This window comes from Xiphias gladius, chromosome 15 (genome assembly GCF_016859285.1).
Source record: "Xiphias gladius isolate SHS-SW01 ecotype Sanya breed wild chromosome 15, ASM1685928v1, whole genome shotgun sequence".
In the NCBI taxonomy this organism is placed as follows: Eukaryota; Metazoa; Chordata; class Actinopteri; order Istiophoriformes; family Xiphiidae; genus Xiphias; species Xiphias gladius.
This window is the reverse complement of record NC_053414.1, coordinates 3,021,742-3,034,675: the sequence shown is the minus strand read 5'-3', so window position 1 is coordinate 3,034,675 and position 12,934 is coordinate 3,021,742. Positions and strand designations below refer to the sequence as shown.

The 12,934-nt window shown below is 48.6% G+C and overlaps 1 protein-coding gene across 1 annotated transcript; it reads right to left on the bottom strand.

Annotated features, from left to right (window-relative positions):
* Positions 1-525: 525 nt before the first annotated feature.
* irf2bp2b (interferon regulatory factor 2 binding protein 2b) lies at positions 526-3,001 on the bottom strand. Its single transcript, XM_040147023.1, has 2 exons — positions 2,017-3,001; positions 526-1,759 (listed from the first exon to the last, which is right to left on the bottom strand). Exons 1-2 carry the CDS (start codon positions 2,783-2,785, stop codon positions 1,008-1,010), a joined length of 1,521 nt encoding a protein of 506 aa, XP_040002957.1. The 5' UTR covers positions 2,786-3,001; the 3' UTR covers positions 526-1,007.
* Between the last annotated feature and the right edge of the window lie 9,933 nt (positions 3,002-12,934).

Here is a 12,934-nt window from a genome sequence, read left to right as displayed (position 1 = left end):
AGGGAGGGTTAGTCAGCAACGTGAGGCGAGAAAAATCTCTCGATTCAGACATGTCAACAATGACGAAACGTCAGCACACGGGCCACGTGAAGCGTCGGGAGTCATTTTGACTCAGCCAACGCATCACCCAACGCCTCGCCGGGCGTCGCTTTGAAGCCACATGCATCGTGTTTCCACGGCCGACTATTTTTAGGCCCTCTGCATCTCCTCGCTACAGGAAATCGAGGATCGACAGCGAGCGACCTCGGCCCGCCTACGTGTGATTTACTGTACAAAATGTTTATGCAACGCACTCCTAACCCGGCCTTCAACCCCCCTCCCCTCCTCCTCCTCCTCCTCATCCCTCTATCTCTCCTGCCTCTGCCACTCTCCTTGACTTTTCTTCCACCCACTCTTCCCTGGAAGCCGGTTTGTTCCTGTTGGAAGGTATTGCATCATGGCTGATTCACAATCAGACCATGACTCTCCAAACAACTCCTGGCTCGCTGATTATGGAAAATAAGCAAACCACAGAGACACTGGAGGTATTATTACAAGGTCTGAAACTGTATTTGACAAGGTTTTTTCTTAAACAAGTGCATACATGTACAGCTAGAAGCATTTTTTCTTTGTTTTTTTTTTTTATTAATTTTTAGCCAAGTGCTCAGATTAGTCACATTCTATGTTTGACGGGGACCGTCTCCAGACCTAGAGGACACCGAGAGACTGAAAAGAAACAAGTGTGATGGGGGAGAGTCTGTTCTGAGGAGTACATACCTTCTTATCTTCAAAAATATAGAAACACAATGTATCGAAAAAGAAAAAAGAAAAAAAAAAAAATCAAAAAAATTATACAGCCATGTTTACGAAGTATACACTTCCCTTGTTTCCAATATGTACATGTCCATCAGTTTCTCTGGGGCGTGCTGGGTGATTTAGTTTGGGTGTGAGTGTTTATGTCCTGCTGTTGTTGCCGTAGTCAGATTATAAAAAGGAAAAAAGTTCAAGAAAAACCGCCGGTGAACATTTTAAGGGTCCCTCTCCTTTTTTACCTTTATGTCCCCGGCCAGGATGGTGGCTATTTCCCCCTGCATGAAGGCCCAGGGCACATTGGAGCCGACCAGCGGGCACCGCTCGCCGCTGGGGCAGTACACCTCGCCGGTGGCGCCCTGCTGCTTGATGCTCTCCCGGGAGCAGGGGAAGCAGAACTTGTGCGAGGGCACCGACGGGCACTGGACAAAGTGAGTGTCCTCCAGCCGCTCGTGGCACAGGGTGCAGCACAGCGGCACGCTGCCGGGCGGCACGGAAGAGTCCGGAATGCTCTGCGGCGGAGGCGCGTGGGGGTCCATGCCGCCGGGTGCGTGCGGAGCGGAGGGGTTGGCGCTCACGGGCCCCTCCCTCTGGGTCAGCCTCCTCTGAGAGGCCGAGGACGGCGACAGCGGGCTGCCGCTGTTCCGCCGCGCGCCTGCCGTGGTGGAGTGTACCTGGTTGGCGTCCTTGGGCGAGCCCGCGTTGTCAGTGGCCAGGATGAGCGCCGCCATCGGGGACTGACCGTTCTGAGCTGTGGCGGCCTCGGGGGGCGTGGTGCGGGAGTGGGGGGAGATGGTGGAGGGGGGGGCGGCCGAGAAGCCCGGCAGGGCGGCCGGGGGCATCTTCAGGACCTCGGAGGGCGAGGGGAGCCACGGCTGGCCCTCGCCGCCGTTCATCTTGGAGGCACTGCCTTCGGCGTCTGGCTCCGGGGAGGCCTTCCTCTTCATGCTCCGAGGGTGCTTCCCCCTGTCTGAGGAAGAGGAAGAGGAAGAGGCAGGGTTAACACAACCACATGACACTACACACAGACTCTCCAGCATGCTCCTGTGCGAACAACAACACGCAGGAAATTTCTCAACACACACGCAGCGAATAAAGCGGCTTCTATGCCGCGGCCGTCCTGTGCCGAGCCCCCGCGTGCACAGAGGTGAACGGGTCCGTTCCGAGCACGTCGGCGTGGCTCCTGCTTTCGTAGCCCCCGAACGGGCGGACCAGACGCAGTCCTACCTGTCTTTGAGGAAGTGGCGCCGGTTTCGTATCCCATCACCCTCTGCATGGCGGCGTGGTCCTTCTTAAACCTGCTGTCGAACGTGTGCAGCGCCATCAGGTCCCGCACTGTTTTGCCTTTGCCTATCCACTCCTTGTGGCTGTCCGACATGTCCGACAGGCTGTCCGGCCTGTGTTTGTCTTTCAGCTCCTCGGGACGCTTGCCGTGCTCCCCGGGGCCCGGCGCGACCAGAGCCCCGGGCAAACCCATCTGAGCCGGGCGGCCGTTGAGCGGGTGTACGGTCGGTATGCCGCCGTTGACCAAAGGCACCAGGTTGGGAGGAACCGTGCTAGTCCTGCGGGGGTTGGGGCTTTGGCGGTTCAGCTCCGGCGGCTCGTCGGGCTTGGAAAACCCGTTCGGCACCGGGAGGCCGTTCGCCTGCCTGCTCGCCTGGTACTCCGGTCCCAGCCGGGGCGGCCGGTCAGACAGCGGGTAGCGGTCCAGAGGCTGCGGCGGACGCGAGCCCGGGTCTCCGGCCGAGTGGTTGATCTCCTTCCCGGCGTGCTGGGGCTTCCCCGGGCCCGGAGAGCGGCCGTCCTGGAAGCCGTGTGCTCTCTTCAGCTGCCGGGCGGTCTCGATAACGAATTCAATCCGGTCGGCCCCCTCGTAGTTGACACATCCGCGGCACACGGGCTCGGTAAAATCCCAGATCATCGCCCACGGCATGCGGGGCAAGTCGCACAGATAGCAGGACTGCCTTCTGGAGGCAGCGACCGCCGCGGAGGACATGTTGTTTCCCCACAGAGAACGCGCGACTCTCCAAAATGTCCGTCGGCTCGGCTACGTCGGTGGAGGGGGAAAAAGACGAACCGACGACGAGAACAAAACGCGGCTGTCGTTTCCGTCAGACAGCGGCAGAGTCGCACCGACCGGAGCTCATCGTCGTTGTGTCCGTTGCCTCGGCGCGCCTCCGTCTAAGCTCGCGCCTACAACTCAGCTCCGGCTTTCAGCGTTACGGCCGTGACGTCAGCGCCGACACTCGGCTCGCGCGCCGCTCGGGCGCGCCGCTCGCTGGATTCTTCGACGGCCCCTCGGGCGCGTGCTCGCCGCTCCTCGGCCCTCGCCCCGGGAGGCCTCGCGCGAAGATCGTCTGCGCGCGCGGGCGGCGGCGGCGAGGCGTCACTCCGCGCCGGTTCGCCGCAACGCACGGCGAACCCGCGTCGCCGGCGGGGCGCGAACCCGCGAGGGCGGTCGGGATGTGGGCAACATGATGGTGGCACGAATGGTGGCGGTGGCGGTAGTAAAAATGATAATAGTAATAGTAATAATAGTAGTAGTAGTAGTAGTAGTAGTAGTAGTAGTAGTAGTAGTAATAGTAGTAGTAGTAGTAGCAGTAGTAGTAAAAATGAAAATACTAATAGTAATAATAGTAGTAGTTGTAGTAGTAGTAGTAGCAGCAGTAGTAGTAGTAGTAAAAATGAAAATACTAATAGTAATAATAGTAGTAGTAGTAGTAGTAGTAGTAGTAGAAAATGAAAATACTAATAGTAATAATAGTAGTAGTAGTAGTAGTAGTAGTAGCAGTAGTAGTAGTAAAAATGATAATAGTAATAGTAATAGTAATAATAGCAGTAGTAGTAGTAGTAGTAGTAAAAATGAAAATACTAATAGTAATAATAGTAGTAGTAGTAGTAGTAGTAGCAGTAGCAGTAGTAGTAGTAGTAAAAATGATAATAGTAATAGTAATAATAGCAGTAGTAGTAGTAGTAGTAGTAAAAATGAAAATACTAATAGTAATAATAGTAGTAGTAGTAGTAGTAGTAGTAGTAGTAGTAGTACTAATAATAGTAGTAATAGTAAAAATGAAAATACTAATAGTAATAATAGCAGTAGTAGTAGTAGTAGTAGTAGTAGTAGTAGTAGTAGTAAAAATGAAAATACTAATAGTAATAATAGTAGTAGTAGTAGTAGTAGTAAAAATGAAAATACTAATAGTAATAATAGCAGTAGTAGTAGTAGTAGTAGTAGTAGTAGTAGTAAAAATGAAAATACTAATAGTAATAATAGTAGTAGTAGTAGTAGTAGTAGTAGTAGCAGTAGTAATAGTAGTAAAAATGAAAATACTAATAGTAATAATAGTAGTAGTAGTAGTAGTAGTAGTAGTAGTAGTAGTAGTTGTAGTAGTAGTAGTAAAAATGAGTAGTAATAGTAAAAATGAAAATAGTAATAGTAATAATAGTAGTAGTAGTAGTAGTAGCAGTAGTAGTAGTAGTAGTTGTAGTAGTAGTAGTAAAAATGAGTAGTAATAGTAAAAATGAAAATACTAATAGTAATAATAGCAGTAGTAGTAGTAGTAGTTGTAGTAGTAAAAATGAAAATAGTAATAGTAATAATAGTAGTAGTAGTAGTAGTAGTAGTAAAAATGAAAATACTAATAGTAATAATAGCAGTAGTAGTAGTAGTAGTAGTAGTAGTAGTAGTAAAAATGAAAATACTAATAGTAATAATAGTAGTAGTTGTAGTAGTAGTAGCAGCAGCAGTAGTAAAAATGATAATAGTAATAGTAATAATAGCAGTAGTAGTAGTAGTAGTAGTAAAAATGAAAATACTAATAGTAATAATAGTAGTAGTTGTAGTAGTTGTAGTAGTAGTAGTAGTACTAATAATAGTAGTAATAGTAAAAATGAAAATACTAATAGTAATAATAGCAGTAGTAGTAGTAGTAATAGTAAAAATGAAAATACTAATAGTAATAATAGCAGTAGTAGTAGTAGTTGTAGTAGTAGTAGTAGAAAATGAGTAGTAATAGTAAAAATGAAAATACTAATAGTAATAATAGCAGTAGTAGTAGTAGTAGTAGCAGCAGCAGTAGTAGTAGTAGTAAAAATGAAAATACTAATAGTAATAATAGTAGTAGTAGTAGTAGTAGTAGCAGTAGCAGCAGTAGCAGTAGTAAAAATGAAAATACTAATAGTAATAATAGCAGTAGTAGTAGTAGTAGTAGTAAAAATGAAAATACTAATAGTAATAATAGCAGTAGTAGTAGTAGTAGTAGTAGTAAAAATGAAAATACTAATAGTAATAATAGTAGTAGTAGTAGTTGTAGTAGTAGTAGTAAAAATGAGTAGTAATAGTAAAAATGAAAATACTAATAGTAATAATAGTAGTAGTAGTAGTAGTAGTAGTTGTAGTAGTAAAAATGAAAATACTAATAGTAATAGTAGTAATAGTAGTAGTATTAATAATAATGATAATAATAATAATAAAATAATAATAATACTAATAGTAATAATAGTAGTAGTAGTAATAATGATAATAATAATAATAAAATAATAATAATACTAATAGTAATAATAGTAGTAGTAGTAATAATGATAATAATAATAATAAAATAATAATAATACTAATAGTAATAATTGCAAAACGCGGCCTCTACTGTTTTAAATTTACGTCATGAAATTTATAGAAAAAGGGGGGGCGGCCCACCTCCCCAGCACCCGTCCTTGAGCAGGAGCCCCGCCCAGCGCGCCCCACCTTCATCACAATCAGAGAGTTGTTGTTTTTTTTTTTTTTTTCTTTTTTTTTTTTTTTTTCTCGGCGACGCGGGCGGGCGGCACGGCACCGGTCCCCCCCCCCCCCCCCCCGGCCCTCCCGCGCGCAAGCGCGCAGGCTGCAGCAGGCACAGGGACACACGCAACCACGCCATTCAGACCCCACCCAGCTCCCCCCCACCCCCACCCCCCCCAAGCCAAGGTGCCTGGAGCCCTCCTGGAGCCCCCCCCCGACCACCCCCCCGCCCACCCCCCCCCCCCCCCCCCCCCGGGGAGCGTCCGCCTTTTTTTATGCAGAGGGTGGAGTGAGGCTCAGGACTGGGGGGGGGGGGGTCCCCTTTAATATAACTCGGCCGAGATGTGGGTCGGAATAACCCTGACGCGCTTTTTCTGACGGTCCCCGGAATGGGGGGCAGAGTGAGAACTCCTCTCGTCCTCTGCTCCTCTCTGCCTGCAGGGACCCAGAGAGCTCTTATAAATACCAACACCCCGAGCAGGGAGTTCATCTGACAGTCTGCACTCAGACTCCTGCAGGAGTTCAACAAGTCTCTTCTTTCCCTGCTCGTTGTTTTTCCCCGTCAGCAGCACGTGTCAGAACGAAAACATTACATTTAATGCGTCGAGCGAAAATGTTATTCTGGGCCGTGAAGCGTGAACAGAAGCGCCACAGAATGAGGGCAACGAGTGCCGAGGCTCAGCCCGATGCTGCCGAAGCCCTCCGTTGCACCTCGGCCTCGGTGCCAGGCACACCCGACGTCACCAGGCCAGCGGCCAATCGCAGAAATTCGGCCGTTGTTACTAGGCGAACGGCGAGCCCGCCCCCCTCCAGGCAGGCCGCTGCTGAGCTGAGCTGACCGCACGCCGGGGACGAACCAGGACCTCCACGCAAACGCGTTTCCACCGCTTCCGGGACGGGCTCTGACGACGCGGCTGAAGAAATGGTGACCGCAGAGAGTCCGTCCCCGCCCTGCGAACGCGCCATCGTACCGGCACGGGGTCCCAGAGCTGCCCAGATGTTGAGACCCGAGCGAGATCTTGCGTCGCTGGAGCAGGATAGTGGGACCGTGCGATACTTCCAACCTGCGACAGTATCTGAGAGTATTTGGAGAAGTCTTAGATAGACCCGCTGCTGTCGTGTGACCGGGACCTTTCGTTACTAGATTATCCGTCTCCGTCGTGGCGTCCAGAGAACACTCTCAAGGCCCGTACGACATTCCCTCCTCCTCCTAACTGACGATGTCGCGTTTTGTTTTCTAACAGTTACGTCTTCAGTTTGTCCGTCCGTCCCGTTCTCGCGAACGCCCCCGGGGACCCGTCACCACGCAAAACAGCTTTTATTAAATTCCTCCAAAGCCTTCACCACATATGTGGGACGAGTCTGGACGGACGCGGATGGAAACGGCGCCCTGACCGGTTGGCGACCATTCGACTTTGTTTTGGTTCTTTCTGTCGTTTCGCCGCTTTGCCCTGAACCTTTGTAGCCTGGTCTAGAAACTTTGCACAGATCTCCTCCTCTCCGAGTCGCTTCCATCTGCAGCCGAGTCCTCGGAGTCTTATTTTCCCCGAGACAAGGGGGGAAATAAACAGTGAGAATATTTAGACCCGTCTTCTAAAACAGTTTCGTACACGCGGACGCTGGCGTCTCGAGAGTCCGGAAAGAAGCCGATTTCCGTCGGAAACAGGTTGAAATGATTTATTTTTCGCCTCTTTTAAGAACTTGAGGTTTTCAGGACTCAATTGTGGACGGAGGAGATTTGCAGAAATGTTTTTCTTTAGACCGGTTTTGGATTGTGTGGCGGCGTTAAAAGCCATTATCTCTAAATTTCATCTCGCTAGTGTCGTTTCATAACAACATGTTGTCCTGTCAGACCGTATTTTGCGAGACTGACTCAGTCTAAACCTTCAGTCTTTCCATGTGCTCAGACGGTCTTTCTTAAAAACACAGCGAGTTCCTGCCGAGGACAGTCAGAGTTTTTTCTTCTTGAGCAGCACAAAACAAATAAAAAAAGCCTGAGTATGACGTTTAGTTTGCTCTGTTTTTAATGAAAATCGTTTACGGGCCTAGTAAATCTTGAGAAAGAGTCCAAGACGGTGCAGTACAGGTCAGAGCGAGGACTTGAGGAATTCACGGAAAAAACGACAGACCGATGTGTGATCGTGTTGGTGTCTGGCCATCGGTGAGTCTGCAGCATCATCTCTTGCTCACAGCCTGCAGCCCCGTGCCCAGCTCGACGTGGCCGAGGCTCGGCTCCGCTCGGCTCCCGTCAGGCTTCACCGCATCAGGACACGGCCTGCCTCGCTCGTCCTGTCAGCTGATGGAAAGAGAGAGAGGGGGAAAGGAAGCCGTCCTGTTTTTCCAGCGCGGCCTCGGAGCCGCGAGCCCCTCGCCCTCCGTCACAGAGGGGCTGCGTTCAGGCTGGTCTCTGTGGGACCGGAGGGACCTGAAGTACAGCAGGGCCACGTAAAGCCTGCGCTCCGGCTCAAACCGCTCCTCCTCAAGCACAGACGCGGTGATACAGACTAAGTCGGAGCGTTCGACCTGGTACTTACGTCGAGCGTGTCTGGCGAAGCGCTGACTTCAGTTCCCCGAAGGTTCGTCGGAGGTTTGAAAAAGACTTTACTTCATTCACAAACTGGCAGGAACAGTCCTGTTGCTCCACACCTCTGACCTTCACACCTAGACCTTGGATTAATCAGGTCTTTTTTAATTGGTTAAGCCGTCCAGTGCTTTTTTTACTGCTTATTCCGGTTCAGGTCACATTTAATGACGAATCAATGATACGATTGGAAATTATTGGAACATACAGCGGGGAACGCTGACGTACATGTGATAGAAATGTCAATTCATTTGTGCGCTTGGTAGATAATTCTAGGTCGTATCTCTACTGGCTTTCATCAATATCTTTCATACTCAGTCAAGTCAAGTCAGATTTCATTTAGACAGCCCGATATCACAAATCACAAATTAGCCTCATGGGGTATAACAACCTGTTCGGCGGATACAGCGGATCCGGCAGGTGAAACAGGTGTTAGAGTCTTAAATTTCACTCTGCAGAACCTGCAGAAACCCCGGTTGAAGTCCGACTCCCCGAGCTCTGTTCTGCTTGTTAAACGTCTGCTGCTCCAAGCCATTAAGCCCTGTATCCGCACGTGGACTTTCTTCTGAAATAAAGATGTTTAAGACCTTGTGCCAGCTACTAATTCAGCAGTGCATCCGTGGCTCCAGGCCCCGTAGAACCGGGCCGATGCGTCGAAAGACGTCCGGCCGAAGACCTGCAGCCGATTGCAGCGCTCTCTGGCAGCGAGCGTAAAAATGGAAAAACGACTGCAGGTGGCTGAAGTTGCAAGTCATTTCAAAGATACAAACACTGATATATCGTTTTGTTTTCGAAATTTGCAAATGTCCCCGAGTGTTGAGTACGTTTTTTTTTTAACGATACAGTTTTTTCCCTGTTCAGGATATTTAAACGCTACCGACAGTCGTATCCAGATATTATTTTAGTTTGACTCGTTACGAAAAACGCAGCCCCCGTGGGAAGGAGCATTGTCTTCACTGGTTGCACTGGTTGCACTGGTTGCTGGTTTCACTAGACATCGTGTTTGGATATTTTCATTCAGTCTTTAGTACATTTATGCTGCATAGCGCGAGCCGGAGCGATGGCCTCGATACCTGAGTGTCCTGATCGGGATTTCATGGTGGCTGCTCGTGTCGTGAGGACTTTCTCCTGATGGCCCCTCACAACCTGCAGATTTACCCCCCCCCCTCCAGAAATCTCCTGTCAGCTGACCCGTCATCCTGTCTCTGCCTCCCACAGCGCAGAGGGGGAAACCCTTCGTGTGATTTCACTTCCCAAATGGAAACACAAACATGAACTGACAGCACGGACGACATTTCCCACATCATTCACTCAGCGCTTCAACACAAAACATATATGATACGTGTTATTTCGGTATTTTCGGCTCAGGATCTCTGTGCTTCGTCACTCGCCGATCCGAATCGCGCAGAATCCTCTGATCCGGTGTGTTCAGACCGTAAAATACAAACCCGCGATGTAGCGGGGTTCCTTAGGTGAGCGGGGTTATTGCATTGTATTTACAAACGCCTTTATTTAGGCCACACAGCGACGGATAGAAAGACTGGTTACAATTAGAAAATCATGACAGAAAATCGACAGTGAAGAAAATGACTAAAATGGACCAAGGCAGAGAAGATGATTTTACTCGAAAATGTGACCCACATGGGGCTGAGACCAAGTTGACTTGATTTATCTTCTGCTTACTTTTTATCTTTTGGAATTTGTTTCTTCAGTAGACAAGAAACATATGTATTAAGAGAGACATTAAATTGTCTTAAAATTTGTTTATGAGTCACATTTGGAGAAAACGTTTTTTTTCCCTCTTGTTCATCTTCGTCTCAAAATCTCTTGCCAGCTCAGGAGAGTGTCCTCCCACAAAATGACAGAAACAGTGATTTCCGTAAATGCTGCAAAACAACATCTGTTTACGTTCAAGCGACAGCGCCGCTAATGCCAGACTTTTTTGGTTTCCCGGTGCTAAAGCTTGTACAGGGGATAAAGGACATTCCTGCCTGGTCTCTTTGTGTCAAGGGAGGAGGCCGCGTCTTCCAATGTTCATAACTTCCAATGAAGCGCGGACTATCTCGCAGCCTTCGGCCAGGAAAGAAAGTCGGGTCTGAACTTTCCTCCAAAGCCCTTTTTCTGTTCTTCGCACAGCTATTTCTGTCTCTTGTGATTTCGAAGGACTCGTACATTTCTTCGTGGAGAGGCGTGTGGTAATGTGAACAACTCATCAGCCAAGATGACGAAGACGCAGAGTTCTTGAGGAGCGGTGGCGGAGCCAGGAGGTGGCCCCGTGGCGGGGGACGCGGCCTGGCCGGGGAAGGGGAGTAAGGCTAATTATACAGTAGTGTCCTCTGGAAGAGTGTGTAAACAGTGACGATAGAGGCTTTTGGATGAAAGCGAGAGCAGGAACAGTGATTCAGGTACAAGCTACACAACCACTGAAAGCTGCTCATATTATTATTAATATTAATAATAATATGAGCAGCAAATTTTAAAAATGCCACCGTTTCTCTCTTAGTGTCTGCACCTCCACAAACTATAAGGGGCTTGTTTTAGGAAAAATCGTAATCTAACGTCTGGGCGGCGCCATACCACGCAGACAAAACTCAACAAGTCGCTCATTTCCGTGCCACCCTCCAAAGCGAGTGCTGGCCTGGGCCTGGCCCCCCCCCCGAAAAACCTCCTGGCTCCGCCACTGATGGGGTGGGGGGGGTCAAGGAGAGAGTGGGAGGCAGCCACGAACTACACATCATAACAACTATTTGGTTTCAAGCATACTGAGACCTCTGAGGTGAGTGCAGCAGTCACAAAGACCCCACCTCTTCTCAGAGCTGTGTAGTCTCACGATTCTATTCATAACGAGACCTTCCTGTGACTCAAGGACGATCAGGTATCAAAGTGGTCCCGGGATCTGGTTGTGGGACGCTACAAGCTACTGAAGCTTTGTGAGCCGAGCGTGTTTTGCCCGATCAGCGGGGTCTTTAAATAGCCTCCCCGAGGCCCACTCAGATGGAAGATTTGCAGACTTGGCCTCGTGGCCGCGGGGTCGACCCAGTCAGTTTATTCAGCTTAGCAGTTTCACATGAGCGAGGAAGTCTGCACGATGGGAAATCAGCTCAGGAAAAGGCAGAGCTGGGAGGTGACGCCGAGGTCAAACTGGAGCTTAGGAGTCCAGGACTGATTAACTGTTTACAGTCCCCGAGCCCACTGTGACCAGAAGTGTCCTCCAGTTCCTTCCTCAAGCTGAGAGTGCTTCTGCTGACTTGATACCTCCTCTGGTGCCGGGTTGGAGGCCCCCGGCTCTGAGTTACTGATCGCCTCGGCAGAGTTGACCCGATACAGTTGTACTTCCTTGATGTGATGCATTTCCTTTTGAAACAGGATGTTTGTGTGGGACATTTGACAGAGAGGGATCAATCAGTTTCCAGTTTCCAGTGCTGCCAGGGAACTGATCGTTTCGTCATTGATCCATAAAACCTAACTCTCCAGCAGACAATACAGGCTTTTTTTTACATTATTATCGTTTTTCCTCCAACTTTTTGTCAACGACTTTGTGTTTTTTCCTTTCCCGTTTCAACATGACAGTGCCCCCGTGCACAAAGCCAGTTCCATAAAGACACGGTTTTCCCAGTTTAATGTTGGAGAACTCGACTGGTCTGCACAGATCCCCGACCTCAACCCCTTCCAACACCTCTGGGATGAACTGGAACACAGACTGAGAGCCAGACCTCATTGACATCAGTGGCGGACCTCACCACTGATGGTGAACGAGTAAACGAGACGTGATTTCTCGGCTTTTGTCTCGTCATAGCAGGTGAAGCACAGGTGACTAATAATATTACCGACGGCTCTGTTACATTGAGTCTCCTCGTACCTTTCCGTTCAGCCGCCATGCACAATACCAGGTCTCTGGATCTGGCTCGTCTATATCGAATGATGCCCTGATCGATGGTATTGATTACACCTGTGCTTTTCCTGACAAGTCAAAAAGGCTGCAAAGAAAAAGCCTGTTTACTGACAAATATGTAATGTCCGCCGGTCACAGGGGAACAGACAGGTGTTGAGCTTCACTGATCATTCAAAAGTGATTTGGTCCTTTTTGCTGACAAAAGCTGACAATGGATTTAAGAAGAATTTCAACGCGTTTTGTGAATTGCGAATTAGAAACTATAACCATATTGCTGGTTCACTGATGGTCATTGATTAAAGACAAAAGATGAAAAATGCGAAAAGGAAAAGAAAAGCTCTTGTAGCTGAATAGGAGCGAATGCACATGGTGTACTTCAGTGTCAAAAATAAAAGTGCTTATGTTAAAGGATGGTCCCGTTCAGTGCCTTCATTATCTCCACTCCACCAATGTCAAACCTTGTAAATACTGTATAAAACAAATTTATTTTCAGAGTTCAGAGTTCCTGAAAGCTTAACGCATTTTTAGAGACGTGATTGTTACGCGACGAGAGCCATTCTTATCGCATGTTAAAAGTAAAATTGAAATTCTGCATCGTCGCCGCTCATTTCTGCTACAGATAAAACGACCCAAACGATGGTGCATGGGGATAAGGTCCAGGCGTCCGCTCGCTTGGTCAAAGTCGACATTTTGTCCCGAGGGTGACACAAGAGCTGAGCTCACGGATCGTCCCACGTCTAAGTGAGTGGGAATGTGATCAGTACATGTCATTGGTATTTCTTGTGAACGACTGGAAAGGACGAGTGGCACAAAACCATTGGGATCGATCCTCTGGGGAGCATGAATACCAACAGCAAAATTCATGCCAGTCCGGCCAGGGCTTGTTGAGATATGTCAC

Excerpts from the sequence above, each read along its gene's own strand:
- irf2bp2b (XM_040147023.1), bottom strand. The coding sequence starts at position 2,785 with ATGTCCTCCGCGGCGGTCGCTGCCTCCAGAAGGCAGTCCTGCTATCTG. Across the intron at positions 1,760-2,016 it reads CGCCACTTCCTCAAAGACAG|ACAGGGGGAAGCACCCTCGG; the intron begins GTAGGACTGCGT and ends CCTCTTCCTCAG.